Source organism: Xenopus laevis, chromosome 2L (assembly GCF_017654675.1).
Source record: "Xenopus laevis strain J_2021 chromosome 2L, Xenopus_laevis_v10.1, whole genome shotgun sequence".
In the NCBI taxonomy this organism is placed as follows: Eukaryota; Metazoa; Chordata; class Amphibia; order Anura; family Pipidae; genus Xenopus; species Xenopus laevis.
This window is the reverse complement of record NC_054373.1, coordinates 85,055,377-85,079,602: the sequence shown is the minus strand read 5'-3', so window position 1 is coordinate 85,079,602 and position 24,226 is coordinate 85,055,377. Positions and strand designations below refer to the sequence as shown.

The 24,226-nt window shown below is 42.1% G+C and overlaps 1 protein-coding gene across 7 annotated transcripts in view; it reads right to left on the bottom strand.

Annotated features, from left to right (window-relative positions):
• zmym4.L (zinc finger MYM-type containing 4 L homeolog) overlaps positions 1-24,226 on the bottom strand; it is a 72,661-nt gene that overhangs the window by 42,232 nt on the left and 6,203 nt on the right. For 3 of the 7 annotated variants that reach the window (XM_018244954.2, XM_018244956.2, XM_018244960.2), the window contains exon 2: positions 4,285-4,758. In XM_018244954.2, the coding sequence (XP_018100443.1) occupies positions 4,285-4,758 (474 nt within the window). Of the gene's footprint in view, positions 1-4,284; positions 4,759-6,793; positions 6,818-7,426; positions 7,794-24,226 lie in introns of those variants that run through there. The other 4 variants (XM_018244959.2, XM_018244957.2, NM_001136165.2 and 1 more) reach the window with 4 other exon arrangements.

Genomic DNA, 24,226 nt, shown 5'->3' with positions numbered 1-24,226 from the left:
AGCAGGACACTATCACACTTCCAAAGTGTTGCTCCGGAAACCTGAATACTTCTGATTTCAAGGCCAAAAACTCCCCTAACTGTGGCTCTACCCTTAAAAAAACTATACATTTTTGGAAAGAATAGATTCTGACACACAAAATAAGTAAATCTTTCTATTCCAAAATACTCCGCTGCAACGCTTTCCTAAAGTTACCAGTTTTTATAAAATTTTGCAAAATGGCCCCAAAGCTTCCATTCACAGCATCCTATCAACTACACACAATTAAGCATCAAGATAAATCACCCTTAATATGAAGGCCAGGGGTCCACTGAACAGTTTGATGCCCAGTCTGCATAGGTTTAACTAAGTGTGTGGCCTCTAGAGGCCACAAAAGGAAGACACCTCATACAATCTATCATCCTGTCATTCTGGCCACTGCACAAGCAACACATTTACTGCATTTAGTGGATAAAGCTACAAAAAAGTGCGGTAACCACGGAAAGTAATATATTTTTGGAAAGTACACATTCTTTCTACTCCAAAAACCAAATCACAAAGCCTTCCTAAAGTTGTTGATTTTGCTGAAATTTCAGAAAATCACCTCAAAACTTCCACTTTGCAGCATCATACTTTATCTCCCACATACCATTGGTTACCAAGATAAATCACCCTAAATATAAATGCCAGGGCCTTACTGAACAGTTCACTGAACAGTAAACTTTCAGGTATAGGTTTACCTAGGTATGTGGCATTTACGGTCCCCAGATTTTACCTTGTGAATACTAATTTCATGCTTACATTTACACTAATTCAAAAACACAGACAGTGTGTGGTGTGGTGTGGTAAAAGCTGCAAAAAAAGTATAGTGACCCCAGAAAACCATATATTTTTGGAAAGTACACATTCTGACAAATCCAACAAGCGTAAAGATGCCTTTCTACACCAAACTGCAAATCCTTCCTAAACTTGTTTGTTTTTTATAACATTTCTGAAAATCGCCTAAAAATGTTGCAGTTTACCACATTTATCTCACACAATGTTTACATACAAAAATATCACCTAAATATGAACACCAGAGGTCTACAGTTTGATGACCAATATCCATAGATTTACCAAAGTATATAGTATTTATAAATAATGAAATCAGTACATATGAATTTTCTGTGCTGCCAATGGAGCGTACATGCTTGGCAGGCAAATGCTTAAATGTATGGCCAGCTTTAGGACACTGCTGGTGCTTTAGCAAATAAAGCTGAAAGGAATCTGCCATGATACCCTGCATGCAAGAGTCATTGCTCTCTGGGCTGGTGACACGTACAGAACAGGAAAACCAAAAAAAAGAAATCTTACACAGGTAAAATGCTTTCTTGCTTATCATGCATAAACATTCTGGAAAATTGAGCTACCTGCATGTTTATGCATTGCATAGAAAAGCTTATTGTTCCTACCAGCCCGTCCGCTCCACTTTCAGATAGGGGCTCCTATCTCTAGAATATGCCATCTGTACAAGTCATAAATCAGTGCAGAGGAACACAAGGGATTGCACATGCAGACAAAATGTTAATAGGCACATTGCCTTTAAAGAACTTCAACCATGTATTGATCATTAGGAAAGTATCAATACAGTCTGTTCACTGCGGTAGTATTGTTTTACCATATTTATGCATTTCACACTCACGTCACATACTGATACACCACTAATGGGGTAGAATATTAAATGCAGGAAGTCACTCTATGTCACAAAGTGGCAACAATTCAATTTTATGAGTATAGCTCATTTCAATCATGCTAGTTTAGCTGAACCTCACCTACACGAAACAAATAGCCGGCATGCAGATATGGTGCAAAGCAGGAACAAGCACCTGTGTATACTGTGTCAAACAAAAGTAATGCAACATTTCAGTGAGCCCCTTCGCCAGATGATTATGCCAGACTATTATCCTATCTCCAGCAAACTTTACATATAGCATTACATATTCAGGGATGTGTCCTTCAACTAGCATCTCCCAAACTCATAATTGTATGTCTAATTGCCAGATGGGGAGAACGATTCATCACTCCTGAAAATATACTTTGCTTGCCCATGGAGTTTAAAAAGTGGTTTACCTTGAAGTTAACGATTAGTATGTTATAGAACAGTAAAATCTAAGCAACCTTTCAATTGGTCTTCATTTTCCCCCGTTTTTTATTTACCTTCTTCTTCTTCTTCTGACACTTTCCAGTATTCAAATAGGGGTCATTAACCCCATCGAAAAACCAAATTTTCTGTAAGGCTATGGATTAATTGTTAGTGCTATTTTTTATTACTCATCTTTGCAGGCCCATTGCATATTCCAGTCTCTTATTCAAATCAATGCATGTTTGCTAGGGCCATTTGGACCCTTAAAGAACTGCTGAATTAAGAGCTAAATAACTAAAAAAACACAAATAAAAACTTGCAAATTGTCTTAGAAAATAACTCTCTGAATCATACTAGAATTTTATTAAAAGGTGAACAACCCCTTTAAAGGACCAGTAACATCAAAAAAATTTAAAAAAAAGTTGTTAGTATACATAGAAAAAAACCCACCAAGACAAAGTAAACTTTAAAATCACAAAGCCTTTATTAAGAAAAAAACTTAAAGAAACTCCGCTTGCACTCCTCTTCAGAAAAGGTGTCACGGCGACTATCTATGGTGCAGCGCTCGATTTCTCTTCAGGGAGCAGAAATTGAGCGCCGCATGATCGCTTTCTGAAGAGGCGCGCAAGCAGAGTTTCGGTAAGTTATTTCTTAATAAAGACTTTGCGATTTTAAAGTTTAATTTGTCTTGGTGTTTTTTTTCAATGTATACGAATGAATTTTTGAAGAAAATTTTTTGATGTTACTGGTCCTTTAAGTGCTCCATCTGAGGATATGCTTCAGATAATTCAGCACTCGTTGAGTTAACTTGTGAGTTTGAGTTAACTACTACTTTTTACCATACTGTTATTGCTCCTGGATGTTTCTCTTCACAGTCACCCCACTTAAAGTTGGTCTGGGCAGGGCAGAAATTTGAAGAACTGACTAAAACTGATGTCAGGCTAAATGTCTCTAAACTCAGGTTTTACTCATTCCATAGCAAAAGTTTTTTGTTACATGGTCAAGCACCCTTTGTGTTAAATTCCAGTTCAGTTCCTGCCACGAATATAAAGGCAAGGTCGCGGTTTTTCAGCCTGTAGTTTTCTTTTTCCAACATGCATTTTTGTTTTTCTTATTCCCCACAATTCTACTCTGAAGAATTTTAGTAAACTTTTGTAGAAAAAAAGCCACGTGGAAAAGCAATTTACATGCAAAATGTAGCCAGACTGATCGTCAATACGCAACGTAATTACGTAACCAGCACACAACAGTGCAAATACGTATATGTGCAATCCATCTCACGAGAATTTGGCAGCCATATTGTATTTGAGCGAAGTGTATTTACACACCTGTGGATCCCATAGAGTTCAATGGTTTCCTTGGTGTATTGGTGTTGCTGCTGAAAAATTCAAATACTCATGTCACGCGATTAATGTTGGCTCGCAAGCGCCCAGTGGGAATTGCTATAGTGCGTATTCCATTATTCGTAGTAGGGCTTCATTTTGTGTGTATTTATGTTTGAATACACGGTTTTAAAACTCCCCGTGTGACCTTGCCCTAAGGTTTATGGCACAAGAAGCATTTTGAGAGTTTTTCTGACAGGCAGAATTCTGTTCAACTCTCTATGCTTCAGCATTTCTGACTGGCGGCCCACCTGTCACTGCCACATCTACTATATGCAGGGCTTTTCACATATATAGTTATATGGGAAGTGATTAAAGCCATATTAAGGTATTTGACCAAAGCAGAAGTCAAAATGTATGCATTGAAATAAATTTTAACAGCTACCCCACCACAGACTTTGGCAACAATCAGGTGGGCTGAACCTATCGAGAAATGTATCAAATTGTAGAGAGCCTGTAACAGTCTGACTGAACTGCTAGTGGGAAACTCAACAAAATTGTATACAATTATTTTTACCTTCAGTACTTCCAGTCTAAATTCATTTGGAGTCCCTGCAAAGCGCTACTGAAACCATTTATAAGAATTCTAAACCAATCTATCTACACCAGGGCTGTCCAACTGGAAGCCAGCAGGCTGATGTGGCCCATCAAATGATTTTTAAGGCTCCACAGACTTTATTATATGACATCATCTTTTTAATTTAATCCAGTCCCCATGCGATATGAGAAATAATCTACGTACTACATAAATAAATTGGACAGCACTGATCTAGACCATGAAATAAATTTAAAACAATCTACCTGGTTTAGATCCAAAGCCACCAAGTAATCTGGAATCTGCTTCCCTGGAGAATATGCCTTCTCGTCCTGGCTCCTTATTTGAATAGGCCTCCTGGCTCTCTCTCTCTCTAGCCAGGCTAAAATCCTTTCTGATTGTTTGCAACATGGAGTCCTTGTTCAGCTGGGGGAGAAGATCCTTCAGCCTCAAGTTGTTAATATGAATTTCCCTTTCACTATCTGTGTCGTGTTCAGTTAGCGTCCTGTCTTCTTCCATGCTCCCTTGGGAGCGCACTTTGGATGAAGTGGGTCCCTTTAATAAATAATCATGCTCATCCTCATTTTCAATAACAGGAATTCCAGCAAGAACCTCAGAGTTCATAAAATAGTTTTCATCCAACAGAGATTCATCTGGTACCTTTAGATTCTGCACCTTGTATGGAATTCCTCTTAAAATAGGCCTCAGACTGTGATTAGTATCAGCATCCATTATTCCATCTAGAATGAATATTATTTGGTTAATATTTTATAGACAAAGTTAATTACAACAAGCATAGTATCACGTGTTTTCCATATATTATGGGAGAGGGGATACTGAATTATTAACAAGATCAACTTACTTCATTACTTATATGCAGATAATATATGTTGCTAATGGACAGAATATTTTAATAAGACCAATATTAACAATGTTTAAAAAAAATCAAAAATTACCCAGCGTTGAAAATATTTTTTTCCACATCCAATTTGGTGGAATCAAAAAGGCTGTTTAGCCTTTTCACAACAACTTGTAAATATGCATTTTAAAAAGTTGTCCATGAAAAGATTTAAGAACAAGGAAGCTGTATTTTTTACATTAAAACTTTTTACTTCTCATATTTCAAATGTCAGCCATACCAACAGCAAAAGAGTCAAACACTGCAAACGCTTGTGCTGAAAAGGATAACATGTTAAAGGGGTTGTTTTCCAAACACTTATCAATCCAGTTGTTTTTAGTTCCCCAGAAATAAAGAATTTTTTAAAAAATACTTTCCACTGTTTTTCCAAAATCTAAGTTTAGAGTAGAATGTTTGTGTCTCTGGTGCTTGAGTCCGACAGCTCAGTAATTTAGGCGCAGACTCTAAACTGTTACAATTTTGTAACATTTAGTTGATACATTACTCAGCAGCATCTATGTAGTATTAGCAACTATTGTATCAATTCTAACAGCTGCCTGTAATGAAACCCAGAGATTCTGCTCAACAGGGACAAAGATAAGAAATGTATCAACTAAATGTATCAATTCAGAACAGTTTACAGGGTTGGCAAGCCCCCCTTCCAGAGTTGCTTCAGAAGGTTAAAAATTACACTTCACACTTCAAAATTTGGAAACTTGCCCCACAGCTAAATAACTAAAATCACTTATCCACACCCATACAGATTGTAAACCTTTGCACGTTAGGCCCGCATTACCTAATGTATACATTTTTCAATTATTACGTACCCCTACATAAAGTCTAGCAGATTTTGCTTGCGCTTTATAGATATATGTAAAATTATAATAATAATAATAATAGGAAACTATGTTCCCAAATATTTAATTCATTTTTGCACTAATTAGAATGTGACAATTTTCTGCTTCTAAAAATGCATATTGTAAAGCACCTGAGGAGTTGCTTCCTTTGACTTGTTCAGCTTACCAAGTTAGAGGGGACCTGCCACCTAGACATAAAAAGCTGTATAATAAAAGTCCTTTTCAAATTAAACATGAAACCCAAATTCTTTGTTTTTCATTAAAGCATCCAGGCCTTCTATAAACTTGTTTAAAAATATTAGCTGGCAATCAAATATTGCCTGCACCTCCTGGGCAGGTAATTACTTTCACTTTCCATTCTGAACTTCCTAGGTGTCACTGCACTCCCCACATTTCCCCTCCCTCCTAACCATCTAATTGTGTAACCAGTGCATGGGCATGGCCCCCATTCCTGGCGCATAAAAATGATTTTGTCATGATGCGCAAAGCTTGCCTTAATAAGCGTTTACAAAATGATGGCTGCCTGTTGTGATTGTGAATTACAAGACTAAAAGAAACAAGATTTAAATAATTTATATAGTGTAACTGAAGTTTATTTTGCTTCATTAAATTCATAAAATAGGATTTAGAATGATTTCTGAGGATGACACAAGTGGCGTAACTACCGGGGGAGCAGGGGGTGCGATTGGGCCAGGGCCCGCACCCCCTCAGGGCCCCCCGGCAGCTCGCGCTCCACTGATTTCTTCAATGTTTCCGGGCGTGCGGAGGGGGGCGGGGATCCGGCTGCACGTCCCGTGTCAGGGCCCGCCCCCCTCTAGTTACGTTACTGGGATGACAGGTCCCCCTTTAACCCTGTAAAAGGCTCTAAACTCTTTACTGGTTTAACCAGCTAGTAGCAGAAAGGGTTTCTGACCCCTTTTATCAGAATGCTCTATTATACAGATTATATAGCTGATGGATGCCTTTGTTATGATTTAGCTAATCCTTACAATTTCCCTACATTTCCCCAATTTTACCTACATTTAAGGTGGGATCTAAGAAGTGTATTTTATCTTCCAAGGTGCGAATAATACAGACACATAGGATTACTACAAAAAGAACAATTAAAAAGGTTAAATGCAGGCATTGCCATTTCAAAAAATTATATGAGATCTTTATAAAGGACCACACTATTTTTCATACAATCCAAAATGCATTCACAACAGTTTCATTTATAAAATATGATTTTCTAAAAAGAAAAAAACATACATAAAATGATCTTATATGCAACTAAACACCATGTGCTAAACATAAAACTGTGCCTTCTATGATTTCTGTGTTGACATCAAACAGATGCATACACTATTTTTTTTAACTTAATGATCATGCCCACTATTGCCTGTGTGGCACATAAACACAGATTTTGCAATACTTTAAGGCTGTATGCAATTAATCGTGCACTTTATATGCCAACACAATTCTGTATCAGTGGAGGTATAGAAATCAGTGGGCAAGCATCAACAAAAAGGAAAATATGTACATATTTAAAAACGAATTCCTATTGCAATCTCTACATTAAATGATGAACTGTTTAATATAGAGTACAGAATTATAGTAAGAAACATTTATATGTCGAAATACACATGCACACATTTCCAAAGATTATTATCCTACAGATATTTGCATATGTATGATGGGCGCTTTTCCTCCTTCTCAAACCGGCAGCATCTCTTTAAGTCCCCTTGAACCAACCCCGTGTCTTACCGCCCGGTCAGCCCGGTCTCTACGTCCCGCCGCTCCGCCATGTCGGCCCCGGACCCGTCCAACTGCGGCACTCCGCAGGGGGGTTAGGGGAGGCGGTGCTCGAATAAACCATGAAGGGTGAAATAGGGTGACAGACGAGGGCTTGTATTTGGACAAACGTAACAGATAACGTAAAAAAAATGCGTGACACTTTTGCAGTCACATTTATAAAAATAGAAGAAACTTTATTTGATCGAAAGGAATCATAATGATGTAGATCACATAGCAAACAAAGACATGTTTCAGACAACCCCCGTCAATGTTTATGAACTGGTTAAGTCCGGAGTGGAAGCTGAAGCGCAAGCGCACATAATTAGGGAGGGAGTGGTAACAATGCGCATGTGCAGGAAGGAGGGGATTGCTCACGCGCAGAAAGACGATTGTCCCTGAGCTGAATTCTCTTAAAGGAACAGATGTGGCTGAAAAAATTAAACCCTCCATTTTGTTTAATCTACCTCCCTCTAAAATCAGACCCTCAACTGATAAGAAAAAATATCCAGTTTAAGAATGTTTTTTTTTAAATGCAGGTACAGCACTATGGACACAAGTTATAGTATTATTAGTGTAATTCAGAGTCATAAAAACAAATGTTGCAAACAAAACAAAGGAAGAAGATATAGAGGGTGAACAAACTAGAAACTTAAAAAAGTATCCCACAGAGGAAATCATGTCACACCTTATTATTAGCTCTCACACATATTAAACAAATCCTAATGTAAACAGTAAACATTTTATGTAGTACAGACAGCTTTAGCAATTCTAGCTATAAGTCTCTGACAGGCAAATGAAACCACAATTCCTGCTTTGGAGATATATATAGCATTGTTTGTGTGTTAACTACTGGAAGTTAGGGAAGGTAGGGTGGCCACCTTTTCTGCAAAAAAATACCGGCCTTCCTATATATTTATTTTTTTCCCTATTAATAACATTGGGATCAACCATCATTTTTACCAGTAAAATACAGGCGGCCAGGTGGCAACCCTGCGGGAAGGACTACTTGCAACGGCAGAGAGCACCCAGCACCCCAGTGGTACAACAGCTGCATTATGTCATTTGCAGACATCGCTGCTACAACGGATCATCGGGCAGATACTTTCAGCTTTATCGAAGCTGAACGGAAGAAAATTCTCAACGCTACACACAGCTTACCTGCTACTGCCACTTGCAGCGGCACTGAGACTCTTTGTAAGCTTGAGCAGTTAAAGCAACAAGAAGTATCGTGGGCAATGCACATAATTGGCGGAATATGCCAAAGCTCAACGCATCCCTTGGCAACGCATCCCTTGACAACCAGGAGTTCCTACAAAAATGGCGGGGGATCCTGAACCGCTGCAGTCTCGACAGGACTCCAACAGGAAATTCTACAGATCAAATTGAGGAAACTCTCCCGCTATACGAGGGACTACGAAAAGGCAAAAGTTTACACATGGAGGGATGCAAGGCGCGCATGTTGGAGATTCCATGCCTCCCCGATAGACCGTACCTCGGTGGGTTCATCGGATGATGGATCAGCCTCAACTGCCTCCTCGATTCCTTTTTTAGGAAAAGGCCACACAAAACACGTAGAAAGACAAGAAGGGGACAGCGCAAGTCAACCTGTCAACCAGCCGGTCATTCACAAGAGACATTACCGCAGGTATACAACGTCTTCAATCTTTCTGATAACTAAATCTGAATTGACTGTATTAAACAAGGGGTTAGGATATGTTCCCTGATAAGGGAAGTATTGTTGTCTTAAATACCACTGAATAGGAATTAGAAGCCAAACGGCAACTGGACAATACCCATCACTACAAAAGAACACGTTTTAGTATAAAAATGCAATTCAAATTTTACTAAATTCTGCTGTTATGGAGGGTGTAATTACCGATGAAGTCTGCCAATTATTAATTGCTGAGCATCCTAAGGTTCCCCATGTTTATTTTCTTCCCAAGATCCACAAGCAGCTTACCAAACCCCCAGGGCGACCAATAGTTTTGAATGTAGGATCTATTTGGCAACCATTGGCAATATACATAGATATGTATTTACAGGATGTTGTAATTAATTTGGAACCATGTTTGATGGATACTACCGAATTTTTAAATAGACTCGATAACATAACCATGCCAACAGGAGAGTTTTTGCTGTGCTCACTGGATGTAAAGTATTTGTTCACCTCAATTCCCCATGATGAGGGGATTGAATGTATCCGCACATATTTAACGCAAGGGAACTTACCTAACCATGTGATCAATTTTATTTGCAATATACTCGAGAATGTTCTGTTGAAAAATGTACTTTCAGTTTAAAAATTTGTATTATCTGCAACTACAAGGATGTGCCATGGGTGCCAACATGGCACCGGCCTACGCCAACATTTTTATGGACTTTTTTGAAAAAACTTTATTTTTACAAACGATAATTTTTCAAAGTTTATTCATGGGTATATGCGTAATGTCGATGACACATTTTCCTGTGGTCGGGCACAAGGGATGACCTTAATGATTTTCTGAGTTATCTCAATATGGCACATTCCACTATAAAGTTTACATTAGAAGCGAGCCACACTGAGATTTTTTGGATGTTAACATAACATACACACAGGGCAGCCATCAGGGGGGGACAGGGGGGAGAGTTGTAGGGGGCCCCGAGGGTAAGGGCGCCCTGCCACGCCACACTTACTTGATTAGCCGGGCCCCCCATCTTTCTGAGAGCTGCTGACTTAGGGAAGGTATGGACATTTAAGGGGCCCTGTCCACCGTTTTTTTTATAATGTGGGGGTGGGGGCCCTGGCCACCAATTTTGGCCACCAATTTTTTTTCTCATGTGGGGTCCTAGCCACCAATATTTTTTAATGGGGGGGCCCTGGCCACAAATGTTTTTTTATGGGGGGCCCTGACCACAAATATCTTTTTAATTTTTATTAACATGTAAGAACCCTAGCCACCAATATTTTTTTTGTTTTTTTAATGTGTGGTAGGGGGCGGACCTGTGGGGTGGCGAGGGTGGAACTGTAGGTGGGGCTTGCGGTGGGCGCAGCCCAGGGGGCCCAGGAAATTTTTTCGTAAGGGGCCCTGTGATTTCTGATGGCGGTCCTGCATACACTGGCACAACCTTCACTACTTCAGTCTATACCAAACCTACAGATAAAAATAATCTACTGCGTGCCACCTCCTATCCCCCTCCAGGATTATGCAAAGGACTTCATAAGAGTCAACTTTTAAGGGTTAGACAATTACCTCTATGGATGCGCTCTATGATAAAGAATCAACTGAGATGATTAACAAATTTCCGGACAAAGGATATCATAAAACTTCCCTTGAGGCTAACAGAATGCGTGTACAGGCCATCCCTAGGAAGGATTTAATTTCCAAAAAAAGCATAAACCCTAACAATACACAACGCATTCCTTTCATTACATCCTTTGATAATAATTCTAAGGCCATACGTAATATTATCATGAAATACTGGCCAATTATAAATTCTGATCCTAAATATGGCCACTTGTTTCAATTACCCCCTATGTTTTCATATAGATGGGGGAGAAATATTGGTGACCTTATTAAACCCAAGCCCTTGGATAGATCAGGATGTAATTTGTCCACTAGGGGCACTGCTAATGGCACCTTCCCCTGTAGAAACTGTGGACACTGTAACGCAGTGGTCCCCAACCAGTAGCTCGTGAGCAACATGTTGCTCTCCAACCCCTTGGATGTTGCTCTCAGTGGCCTCAAAGTAATTGCTTATTTTTCAATTATTGGCATGGAGGCAAGTTTTGGTTGTATAAAAACCAGGTCCACTGCCAAACAGAGTCTCAATGTAGCTTGACAATCCACATAGGGGCTACAAAATGGCCAATCACAGCCCTTATTTGGCACCCCAAGAACATTTTTCATGCTAGTGTTGCTCTCCAACTCCTTTAACTTCTCGATGTTGCTCACGGGTTCAAAAGGTTGGGGATCCCTGCTGTAACGGAATAATACCTGGCAGCACGGTGATGCACCCACTACATGGTTCTAAACATAAAACAAAGGGTTTCTTTACATGTGATACCAGGAATGTGGTATATTGCATTAAGTGCCCATGTGGATTGGCTTATGTGGGCCAAACATCCAGACCTATAAAAACTAGACTTAAACACAAGTGTTATAGGCAACTGTTTATTCAGTTCTTGGTTTATTTTTGCTTATTTCTTTTCTTTTCCTCCTTTTTCTGTTTCTTTTCCTTTTCTTTTTGTTTAATTTTCTTGTCAGCTACTTGAGCTACTTTGCTATACTACTCAGGAATAATGGTTTTGTGCTTATGTGCCGTGATATTACTGCAGCCTGGGGATTGTCCAGTACCTGCAGTTTCTGAGTTTGACTATGTGCCACTTATTGCTACCTGCTGATATTTGAAAATAAAAATTTTAAATACAAAAAAAAAAAAAAAACTAGACTTAAAGAACATAAATGTACAATAGGAAACTACCAACCACCACTCACACAGCCGAATCTTACTAGTAGTAGAGAAGGTGAAAGAAAGACAAGGACAGAACAAAAAAAGTTTATTACACCAAAGGGAATGTTTTTGGATCTGGTTATTGCAATCCAGAATATAACCTGTCCTGTTTCCTGTTCTGTTTTCACTAATCCTGTTTTTTCTCGCTTAACAGATAAGAAAATATCCTGATTACTTTCCAGGGATAGGTAAAACTTCCCCCTTCCCCTTTCCTGTACTAGCAGGGTGAGTTAAATATACTTTGTATCTAAACTTTTCTCTATTGATACAATTGTTGCCAGGTTGTCACTGATCTTACTGCTTGTTACTTTGTTTCATCAAGCCCTGTTTTGAGTGGCTATATGTTATTTTGTTATTGTTCTAAGTTCTTATGAACTCTTTTTTTGGACTCACCGTTTGTTTATAATTTTTCATTTTTTATCTTTTCCCAAATTTCTTTTTTTCCATGGACTTTTTGGACTTTTTACAATGGACTGCACTATCTCACATGGGAATTATCCCTGATGGGGGTGGGCTTCTTATACTGCCTATTCATTATGCACGCAGATTTTGCTTTTACAATTGTATATGCTAATTCTTTTCATTGAGTACCTTATATATATGATGTATATCACAGGTTCCGTATGCTTGATAAAGGGGCGTTGCCCTGAAACGTTGCACTTCCGCACTGCAATAAAGCAAGGTTTTCCTGCTAAACATATGCCTGTGTGCTGGTTGTAATGGATTCTAACTCACCTTCCAAAGATGGCGTCCAAGATGGCGACCTCCTGCCTCACCGCATGGTTCCTGATGGGCGCAGCTCCATGGTGTCATCGTCTTCCTGCTCCCGGATTGGCCGCCGGCGACGGAATGGACGCCGGCGTCAGAATGGGCGCCGGCGTCAGGACGTCAGCGTGGGGACGCGGGCGTCTGCGTCTGACGCAAGCACGTCAGCGTCTGACGCCAGTGCGTCAACTTTGGCGCCAAACTCAGAGACTACTTAAACCTCTCTCCCCTTCCAGTCCCTGCCCAACTATAGGTTCCTGTTCGTCTGTTCCTGGGTGTGATATATATTACTCTTGATTCTTGTGTACCGACTCTTGCCTGTTATTACGATTCCTGTTGTCTGCTGCCTGGTCTGATCTATTTGCCTGTACCTTGACGATTCTTTTGATAAACCCTCTTGTACCTCGAACTTGGTTTGGTCTCCTCTTTGGTCTACACTATTACTGCGCCTTCGGGCCCTCTTACAGTATAGTTGGGCCATGGACCCTTTGGAGGAGACTCATGCTTCGCCTGATCTTGGTGAAACCATTCGAGCTTTGGCTTCCCGAATTGACTCTTATGAAGTACTCCAGTCTCACTTTGGCGCAGTCCTGGAGAAAGTGTCTACCTTGATTCCCGTGGCACCAGTTGCTGTACCTGCAACCCCGCTCCAAGTCTCCGAGACTCGCATCCCCGCACCTCCTCTCTACAGTGGTGATCCTGACGCTTGCAGAGGGTTCATTATCCAATGTGAGATCCAGTTTGACCTTCTGCCAGGTCAGTTTGTCTCGGAGCGAGCCAAAGTGGGTTATGTTATTTCCCGTCTGCAGGGAAAGGCCCTAGAATGGGCATCACCCTTTTGGGAAAAGAAGGATCCTCTGATCGATAATGCCTGTGCTTTTCTCCATGAGTTCCGGACGGTGTTTGATGCTCCTGGACGAGCCATAGCTTCTTCTGCTCGGTTGTTCCAGCTCCAGCAAGGCTCCCGCTCGGTTCCTGAGTATGCCATTGAGTTTCGCACCCTGGTAGCGGAGACGTCGTGGAACAATGACGGTTACCATGCTGCCTTCTACAACGTCCTAGCTATAAGAATAAAGAACGACCTCGTATCCCGGGAAATTCCTTCCCGCTGGGAAGAGTTGGTCGCCTTGGCCGTGAAGGTTGATACTCGCCAGAGGGAGTTCCAGGTCGAGCTAGACCGTGAGTATTCTAAGAAGAACCCTCGTTTCCAGCCTATCCTGGCCCCCCGCTCCAGAGACCCCTGCTCAACAATCCTGCTTACTTCTCGCCCTCTCCACCTCCTGCGACTTCTGCTTCTTCCTCTCCTACGTCTGCTGAGGAATCGATGCAGATTGGACGGGCTCGTCTTTCCGAACAGGAGAAGAACCGGAGAAAGGCGGCGGGATTATGTCTCTACTGCGGGGGCAAAGCTCACTCCGTCCTCGAGTGTCCTGTGAAGCCAGGAAAACGCCAATACCTCTGTAAGTTTGGGGAAACTTACCTGGGTGGAGTTTGTTCTTCTCCCCGACCGTCTGGTCATCGTTTCCTACTTCCGGCACAGATCCAGTTTGGCTCCCGGAGAATCTCGGTTCAAGCCTTCATAGATTCTGGTGCTGCCGGGAATTTCATGGACAAAACTTTTGCCAGCCGACATGCTGTTCCTCTTCTTCCTTTGACTATTCCTCTGCGAGCTCTGGCAATTGATGATCGTCCTCTGTCTTCTGCCATCATTTCACAGACCACCCCGGAACTTTCTCTTAAAGTGGGCACCCTGCATTTGGAGAGACTGTCCTTTCTTCTTATTGATTGCCCTTCTACTCCTATTGTTCTGGGTCTTCCATGGTTATGCACCCATAACCCAGTCATTGATTGGTCTTCTTCACAAGTTGCCCGTTGGAGTCCACATTGCTAACAGAACTGTTTACCTGCTGTGCCCATTGTCAAAGTTTCCTCTGTGTCTTCTAAGCCCTCTCTTCCAGTTGTATATCAATCCTTTTCGGATGTCTTCAATAAAGGCTCCGCTGAGATTCTTCCTCCTCATCGACCCTACGACTGCCCAGTTGAGCTCTTACCTGGTTCTATGCCTCCTCGTGGCCGCACCTATCCTCTGTCTCCTTCTGAAACAGCTGCCATGAAAACCTACATTCAGGAGAATCTCCAGAGAGGGTTCATTCGTCCCTCATCGTCTCCTGCTGGAGCAGGTTTTTTCTTTGTCGAAAAGAAGGATGGCAGTCTGCGGCCCTGCATCGACTATAGAGGGCTGAATAAAATCACTATCAAAAACCGTTACCCTCTCCCCTTAATCTCTGAACTTTTCGATCAGTTGAGAGGCGCTAATCTCTTCACCAAACTTGATCTTCGGGGCGCCTACAACCTCATTCGGATCCGAGAGGGCGATGAATGGAAGACCGCTTTCAATACTCGTGACGGGCATTATGAGTACCTAGTAATGCCATTTGGTCTATGCAATGCCCCCGCGGTCTTCCAGGAGTTTGTAAATGACGTTTTCAGAGATTTGTTGGGGCAATGTGTAGTCGTTTACCTGGATGATATCCTCATTTTCTCCAAAGATCTTCAGGAACACCGTTGTCAGGTGAAGGAAGTTCTTCTTCGTCTTAGAAAGAATAATCTCTTCGCCAAGTTGGAGAAGTGTTCTTTCGAGGTGCCTTCCATCCCTTTCCTTGGGTATATAATCTCACAGCAGGGGTTCAAGATGGATCCAGCCAAGGTTACTGCAATTCTTGATTGGCCTCTACCCACCAGCGTCAAGGCTATTCAGAGGTTTATTGGCTTTGCCAATTATTATAGGCAGTTCATTAAAGGCTTTTCTTCCAAGATTTCTCCTATTCTTGCTCTTATCCGAAAAGGGGGCAAACCTCAGCACTGGCCCCCTCTAGCTGTGGAAGCCTTTGAAACATTGAAAGTGGCCTTTTCTTCTGCACCGATTCTGAGACACCCCGAACCTCTTCTACCCTTTTTCCTTGAAGTGGACGCCTCTGATGTGGGAGCTGGAGCCGTCTTATCTCAAAGGTCTTCTTCGGATGGGAAGTTACATCCGTGTGCATTCTTCTCCAAAAAATTCTCTTCTCCCGAGCAGAATTACGACGTTGGGAATCGTGAACTGCTTGCGGTCAAATTGGCCCTGGAGGAGTGGAGGCATCTACTTGAGGGATCTTCTATTCCTGTGACCATCTTTACAGACCACAAGAACCTTGAATTTATCCAGTCCCTGAAACGTTTAAATCCTCGTCAAGCCAGATGGTCTTTATTCTTCTCCCGTTTTAATTTTATCATCACCTTTCGTCCTGGCTCAAGAAATAGAAAGGCTGATGCGCTGTCCAGGAGTTTTGTTCCCGAGATTTCTTGTTCTGAAGATCCCGAACCTATTGTGCCTCCTTCCAAGATTATTGCTGCCCTGTTTCCCTCCTTGGCTTCTGAACTTCTTTCTGCCCAGGCCTCTGCTCCTGATAACATTCCCTTGGGGGTTGCTTTTGTTCCACCTGAGTGTCGCCAGGCCATCCTATCTCAAGCCCACAATTCCAAACAAGCTGGTCACCCGGGGATTGAGAAGACCACTGAACTCCTGTCACGCTTGGTGTGGTGGCCATCGATGAGAAAGGACGTGAAAGACTTTATTTCTTCCTGTGCTACCTGTGCTGTCTCTAAAGCTAGTCATTCTTCTCCCAAAGGTCTTCTCCTGCCGTTGCCCATCCCTTCTCGCCCTTGGACTCATTTGGCAATGGATTTCATTGTCGATCTGCCCTTATCCTCCGGCCACACTGTGATCTGGGTGGTGATCGACAGATTTAGTAAAATGGCTCACTTTACTCCTCTTCGGAAATTGCCTTCTGCCTCTGAACTTTCTGAACTTTTTATTAAACATATTTTTCGTCTTCATGGTTTTCCTGCTGAGATTGTTTCTGATCGGGGTTCTCAATTCATATCCAAGTTCTGGAGGTCGCTATGCAAGGCCCTTAATATTTCTCTCCAATTTTCCTCTGCTTACCACCCACAATCCAATGGTGCCGCTGAACGGGTCAACCAGGCTTTGGAGCAGTTTCTGCGCTGTCATGTGTCTCTGTGCCAGGACGATTGGTCAGATCTTCTTCCTTGGGCTGAGTTCGCTCACAATAATGCGCTGCATTCCTCTTCCCTAAAGTCTCCCTTCTTCTGTGTTTATGGTCGGAATCCGTTGGCCTTTCCTCAAGATCTTCTTCTCACCAACGTTCCTGCGGCCAACGACCAAGCTGCTCACATGTTGGCTATCTGGGAGGCCACTGCCACTAATTTGGAGAAGAGTTCCCTGGCTCAGAAGAGGTTTGCCGATAAGAGAAGAGTTCCTGCCCCTCCATATACTCCTGGTGACAAAGTTTTTCTTTCTACTCGTAATATTCGTCTGAAAATTCCCACTCCCAAACTTGGTCCTAAGTTCATCGGTCCTTATCCTGTTGTCGAAGTCATCAACCCTGTGGCGGTCCGCCTTCAACTTCCTCCGGAGATGCGGATTCCAAATGTCTTTCATGTCTCGTTACTTAAGCCTGCTGTGTCTTGTCCTTCTTCTTCTTCCCCAGCTCCTGTCTTGGTTGATGGTCACCAGGAATTCGAAGTCAAGAGGATTTTGGACTCTCGTTTTTCCAGGGGTACTCTTCAGTATCTCATCGAGTGGAAAGGGTTCGGTCCGGAAGAGTGCTCCTGGGTGAGGAACTCGGACGTCCATGCGCCTGCCTTGGTCCGTAAGTTCCATAGACTTTTCCCTTCTTCTCCTAGTCTCGGTGGTCCTGGGGCCCCCCCTAAGGAGGGGGGTACTGTAATGGATTCTAACTCACCTTCCAAAGATGGCGTCCAAGATGGCGACCTCCTGCCTCACCGCATGGTTCCTGATGGGCGCAGCTCCATGGTGTCATCGTCTTCCTGCTCCCGGATTGGCCGCCGGCGACGGAATGGACGCCGGCGTCAGGACGTCAGCGTGGGGACGCGGGCGTCTGCGTCTGACGCAAGCACGTCAGCGTCTGACGCCAGTGCGTCAACTTTGGCGCCAAACTCAGAGACTACTTAAACCTCTCTCCCCTTCCAGTCCCTGCCCAACTATAGGTTCCTGTTCGTCTGTTCCTGGGTGTGATATATATTACTCTTGATTCTTGTGTACCGACTCTTGCCTGTTATTACGATTCCTGTTGTCTGCTGCCTGGTCTGATCTATTTGCCTGTACCTTGACGATTCTTTTGATAAACCCTCTTGTACCTCGAACTTGGTTTGGTCTCCTCTTTGGTCTACACTATTACTGCGCCTTCGGGCCCTCTTACACCGGTAAATTTGTTTCTCTATGTATATGGGAGGTTGCCAAAGCCTCTATTACTGAGCACCGGGCTACATTGATTAAGGGTTGTTGTGGGTGTGCGTCCGCTCCCACCTGTTCTTCTGAACCCTGCGGGAAGGCCACCTCACATAGACTCCATTTTAATCAAATAATTCAAAGTTTGAAAACATATTCCCTTTTGCTCTATAATAAGGAAACAGTCAATTGCACTTAAACCCAACTAAGATATAAATAATCCTCATTGCGGGCAAGACAATCATTTTGAATTTGATTCATGTTTAAAAAAGTTTTTAGCAGACTTAAAAGTATAGAGACCCATATTACAGAAAGATCCCTTATTGGGAAAACAGCATGACCCAAAAATTCTGGATAACAGGACCTGTACCTCTACTTAGAATTCATTTTCCTGCTAGAGTCTTCTCCAATATAAAATATGTTATCCCTCTGCTAGGGTTAGGGTTGCCACCTTTTAGCCTGATGCAGGGGGCGAAGCTATGATGCGGGGGCAGGCTGTGACGAAGAGGGGGGCCACAGAAGGGCCGGATTGTGACATCAGAGGGTGGGGCTATGACTCGACTATCAGCAATTGGCAAATCATCGTGTCAATCATAGGGAATACTCCCCATTTTCCTAATTTGGAAAACCGGGTAGGCAGTATTGACCAGGGCAGCCCTACAAATTACCGGGCTGTCCGGGTCAAAACCAGACAGGTGGCAACACTAGCTAGGGTCCACAATCAGACAGCAGTTGTTATATTTGTATATATAATGCAAATTGGGTCATACCATCATTAGGGTTGCTACCTTTTCCCCCATTAAAGACCGTGCAGGGTGCGGGGCCGTGATGTGGCGGGGCTGCGATGTATAGGGGTGTGACTGATGAGGAGGGGGCGGGCTGTGACATCAAGGGGCTGGGCTATGACACTATGATTGGCCAATCGCTATGTCAATCATGGGGAATCCTGCCCAGTTTTCCTTATTTGGAAAACCGGCAGGCAGTTTTGACCCGGGCAGCCCTTCAAAATACCGGGCTGTCCAGATCAAAACCGGACAGGTGGCAACCCTAACCGTCATACTAAAATTTAATTCTCTTTAATCATTGTTTTTTCAATACAGGGAGTCCCTGGGCTACAAACATCTAACTTACATACAACTCACACACACAAATGGAGTAATGTACTGTGGTTTGCTTTGCCTTTATTAGCATTTAGCTCTAATAAACCAGATGCCCCAACACACTCTGGCGTGTGTTGTTTACTGCGGAGCACAGAAATGTAAAAATAAATGTAAATGTACAGAAAGGTAAAAACAATACTATGTTAAGACAAACATCTGTCTTATGGTCCCCATACTCGCAAAGATTTTTTTTTTTGGTAAATGACGATTTTAGTGCAATCCAACCCATCCATCAAATTATCGCGAGGTTAATGGGAATCGAATGATCATGCATCTAATGTTTTTTTGTCCGACATCTTTCGGAAAATTGATCGGTCAGGTTAAAGAATTTATCGGTCACAGTGAAATCTATCTATGTTTGCAGGACCAAGCAGGCAGCTACCCTCAGTTTTCAACTAGACAACAATAACAAAAAGATCTTTTAACCCTTTAAGTGCCACAGAACGTAGAATCTACGTTCTGTGGATCAAAGGACCAAAGTGCCACAGATCGTAGATTCTACGTTCTGCAGCACTTCCGGGTTTGCGAGCGGAGGAGCGGCTGTTAGAGCCGCTCGCTCAGCTCCTTCACGATCCCCTGCCCCTAGACAACGAGCAGAGCAGGGGATCGTGTGGCCCCTGGGGCGCGATCGCCCAGGGGCCCCAAAGCAGCAGCAGGGACGCGTTTCCTATGCGTCCTGCTGCTGCCTGCACTGCACTTCCGCCCAGCTCCGCCCCCCCCCATGGCTGCTGACCGTTGGAGCTGGAGATCTGCTGCGTGGGACCCTTTCTCATCGATCTGATGCATCTACCCCAGGTAAGTGTAACATTTACACACACAAAAACACACAAACACACCAACACACACTTATTACAGTAATATACACTTACATTCACACTTACACACACTCACACATAGATTTTTGGGGATTGGGGGGGTCACACACTCACAGCACCCATGTACACTTGCACACTTGCACACGCGCAAATAACATGCAATTTACCCGTTGTGCACACGCATATGTACATATATGGCTTTGTGGCTTTTTTTTTTTTTTTTCTTATCGCATCGTCTCTTTTTGGGCTAAAAAAAATGTTTTATTGCCGTTCCGAATAGCGTATTCGCTAACCGTACTGTGCAATAGCTGTTGTATGTTATTTTGGTGGTTATATTGCAATTTTGGGTATTTTGGTGCATTTTTAGCCATTTTATTGAATTTTTAGCCATTTTATTGCATTTTCAGCTCTGCATTTGTGTTGTTCACTTGTTTCTGTCCGTATAATCGATTTGGCCCAGCTAAAATATTCAAACGGTAATTCTGGTGGCTGATTACACTAGTGTGAAAAAAAAAAAGCATTGATTTTTGTGGTTTTATTAGTTTTTGGTGATTTATTTGCATTTCACACTGTTCTGTGTTAGTTTGTTTTGCCTATGTAAATTTTATCTACTATATATCCATTTGTGGGTCTCTGTGCGCCACATACTTTGGTATATCTATGCATATTGGGCATCAAAGTGTTCAGTAGACCCCTGGCGCTCATATTTAGGATGTTTTATGCTGATAAGCTACGAAATGTGGGGCATATAATGGGGTAAAATTCAAGCTTTGTGACGATTTTCAGAAATTTGATAAAAACCGTTATGTTCAGCATTGCTTTGCAGTTTGGCAGTTTGCAGTAGAAACACTTATTTACCCATATTGGATTCGTCAAAATGTGTACTTTCTGAAAATATATGGTTTTCTGGGGTCTCTGTACTGTTAGGTGGTCTAATGTCGCATAATACACACACCGGGTGGTTATATTGCAGCAGCCAGCGCGTCAGCCGTGAAAATGTCTATACATATTGTCATTTGGGGGTCTCTGTGCGCCACATAGTTTGGTATATCTATGCATATTGGGCATCAAAGTGTTCAGTAGACCCCATGCACTCATATTTAGGATGTTTTATGCTGATAAGTTACGAAATGTGGGGCATATAATGGGGTAAATTTCAAGCTTTGTGACGATTTTCAGAAATTTGATAAAAACCATTACGTTCAGCATTGCTTTGCAGTTTGACAGTTTGCAGTAGGAACACATATTTACCCATATTGGATTCGTCCGAATGTGTACTTTCTGAAAATATATGGTTTTCTGGGGTCTCTGTACTGTTAGGGGGGTCTAATGTCGCATATTACACACACCGGGTGCTTATATTGCAGCAGCCAGCGCGCGTCAGCCGTGAAAATGTATATACACTATTGTCATTTGGGGGTCTCTGTGCGCCACATAGTTTGGTATATCTATGCATATTGGGCATCAAAGTGTTCAGTAGACCCCTGGCGTTCATATTCAGGATGTTTTATGCTGATAAGTTACGAAATGTGGGGCATATAATGGGGTAAAATTCAAGCTTTGTGACGATTTTCAGAAATTTGATAAAAACCGTTATGTTCAGCATTGCTTTGCAGTTTGCCAGTTTGCAGTAGAAACACTTATTTACCCATCTTGGATTCGTCAGAATGTGTACTTTCTGAAAATATATGGTTTTCTGGGGTCTCTGTACTGTTAGGTGGTCTAATGTCGCATAATACACACACCGGGTGGTTATATTGCTGCAGCCAGCGCGTCAGCCGTGAAAATGTCTATACATATTGTCATTTGGGGGTCTCTGTGCGCCACATAGTTTGGTATATCTATGCATATTGGGCATCAAAGTGTTCAGTAGACCCCTGGCGCTCATATTTAGGATGTTTTATGCTGATAAGTTACGAAATGTGGGGCCTATAATGGGGTAAAATTCAAGCTTTGTGACGATTTTCAGAAATTTGATAAAAACCGTTATGTTCAGCATTGCTTTGCAGTTTGACAGTTTGCAGTAGGAACACATATTTACCCATATTGGATTCGTCAGAATGTGTACTTTCTGAAAATATATGGTTTTCTGGGGTCTCTGTACTGTTAGGGGGGTCTAATGTCGCATATTACACACACCAGGTGCTTATATTGCAGCAGCCGGTGCGCGTCAGCCGTGAAAATGTATAAACACTATTGTCATTTGGGGGTCTCTGTGCACCACATAGTTTGGTATATCTATGCATATTGGGCATCAAAGTGTTCAGTAGACCCCTGGCGTTCATATTCAGGATGTTTTATGCTGATAAGTTACGGATTGTGGGGCATATAATGGGGTAAAATTCAAGCTTTGTGACGATTTTCAGAAATTTGATAAAAACCGTTATGTTCAGCATTGCTTTGCAGTTTGGCAGTTTGCAGTAGAAACACTTATTTACCCATATTTGATTAGTCAGAATGTGTACTTTCTGAAAATATATGGTTTTCTGGGGTCTCTGTACTGTTAGGTGGTCTAATGTCGCATAATACACACACCGGGTGGTTATATTGCTGCAGCCAGCGCGTCAGCCGTGAAAATGTCTATACATATTGTCATTTGGGGGTCTCTGTGCGCCACATAGTTTGGTATATCTATGCATATTGGGCATCAAAGTGTTCAGTAGACCCCTGGCGTTCATATTCAGGATGTTTTATGCTGATAAGTTACGAAATGTGGGGCATATAATGGGGTAAAATTCAAGCTTTGTGACGATTTTCAGAAATTTGATAAAAACTGTTACGTTCAGCATTGCTTTGCAGTTTGGCAGTTTGCAGTAGGAACACATATTTACCCATATTGGATTCGTCAGAATGTGCACTTTCTGAAAATATATGGTTTTCTGGGGTCTCTGTACTGTTAGGGGGGTCTAATGTCACATATTACACACACCGGGTGCTTATATTGCAGCAGCCAGTGCGCGTCAGCCATGAAAATGTATATACACTATTGTCATTTGGGGGTCTCTGTGCGCCACATAGTTTGGTATATCTATGCATATTGGGCATCAAAGTGTTTAGTAGACCCCTGGCGTTCATATTTAGGATGTTTTATGCTGATAAGTTATGAAATGTGGGGCATATAATGGGGTAAAATTCAAGCTTTGTGACGATTTTCAGAAATTTGATAAAAACCGTTATGTTCAGCATTGCTTGGCAGTTTGGCAGTTTGCAGTAGAAAGACTTATTTACCCATATTGGATTCGTCAGAATGTGTACTTTCTGAAAATATATGGTTTTCTGGGGTCTCTGTACTGTTAGGTGGTCTAATGTCGCATAATACACACACCGGGTGGTTATATTGCAGCAGCCAGCGCGTCAGCCGTGAAAATGTCTATACATATTGTCATTTGGGGGTCTCTGTGCGCCACATAGTTTGGTATATCTATGCACATTGGGCATCAAACTGTTTAGTAGACCCCTATGTTTATATTTAGGATGCTTTATGCTGGTAATGATACATGGACAATACGATGCTGGAAAGTTGAAGCTTTGAGGCAATTTTCAGAATATTTTACCAAAACCGCCAAATTTGGCAAAGCCTTGCGACTCAGTAGTTTGGGGCAGAAAGGCATGGGTACCCATTTTAGATTCTGTATAATGTGTACTTTCCAAAAATATATGGGTTTGGGGGGTAAACATATATTTCTGTGTTTTTACCCCACAAAAATGCAGTCAATGTGTTGATTTTTCATTAGCTGAAGTTACCCACAGGACAATTTGTATGCGCTAACTTCATTTTGGGGCCTCTAAATGCCATATACTTTGGTAAACCTATGCACAGTGGGCACCAAACTGTTTGGAGGACCCCTGGCAATCACAATTTGGGTGCTTTTTTGTGTTACGTAATGATACATGGGCGATATGATGCTGGAAAGTTGAAGCATTGAGGCAATTTTCAGATATTTCACAAAAACCATCAATTTTGGGAAAGCCTTGCGACTCAGTAGTTTGGAGCAATAAGGCATGGGTACCCATTTTAGATCCGGTAGAATGTGTACTTTCCAAAAATATATGGGTTTTGGGGGGTAAACATATATTTCTGTGTTTTTACCCCACAAAAATGCAGTCAATGTGTTGATTTTTCATTAGCTGAAGTTAC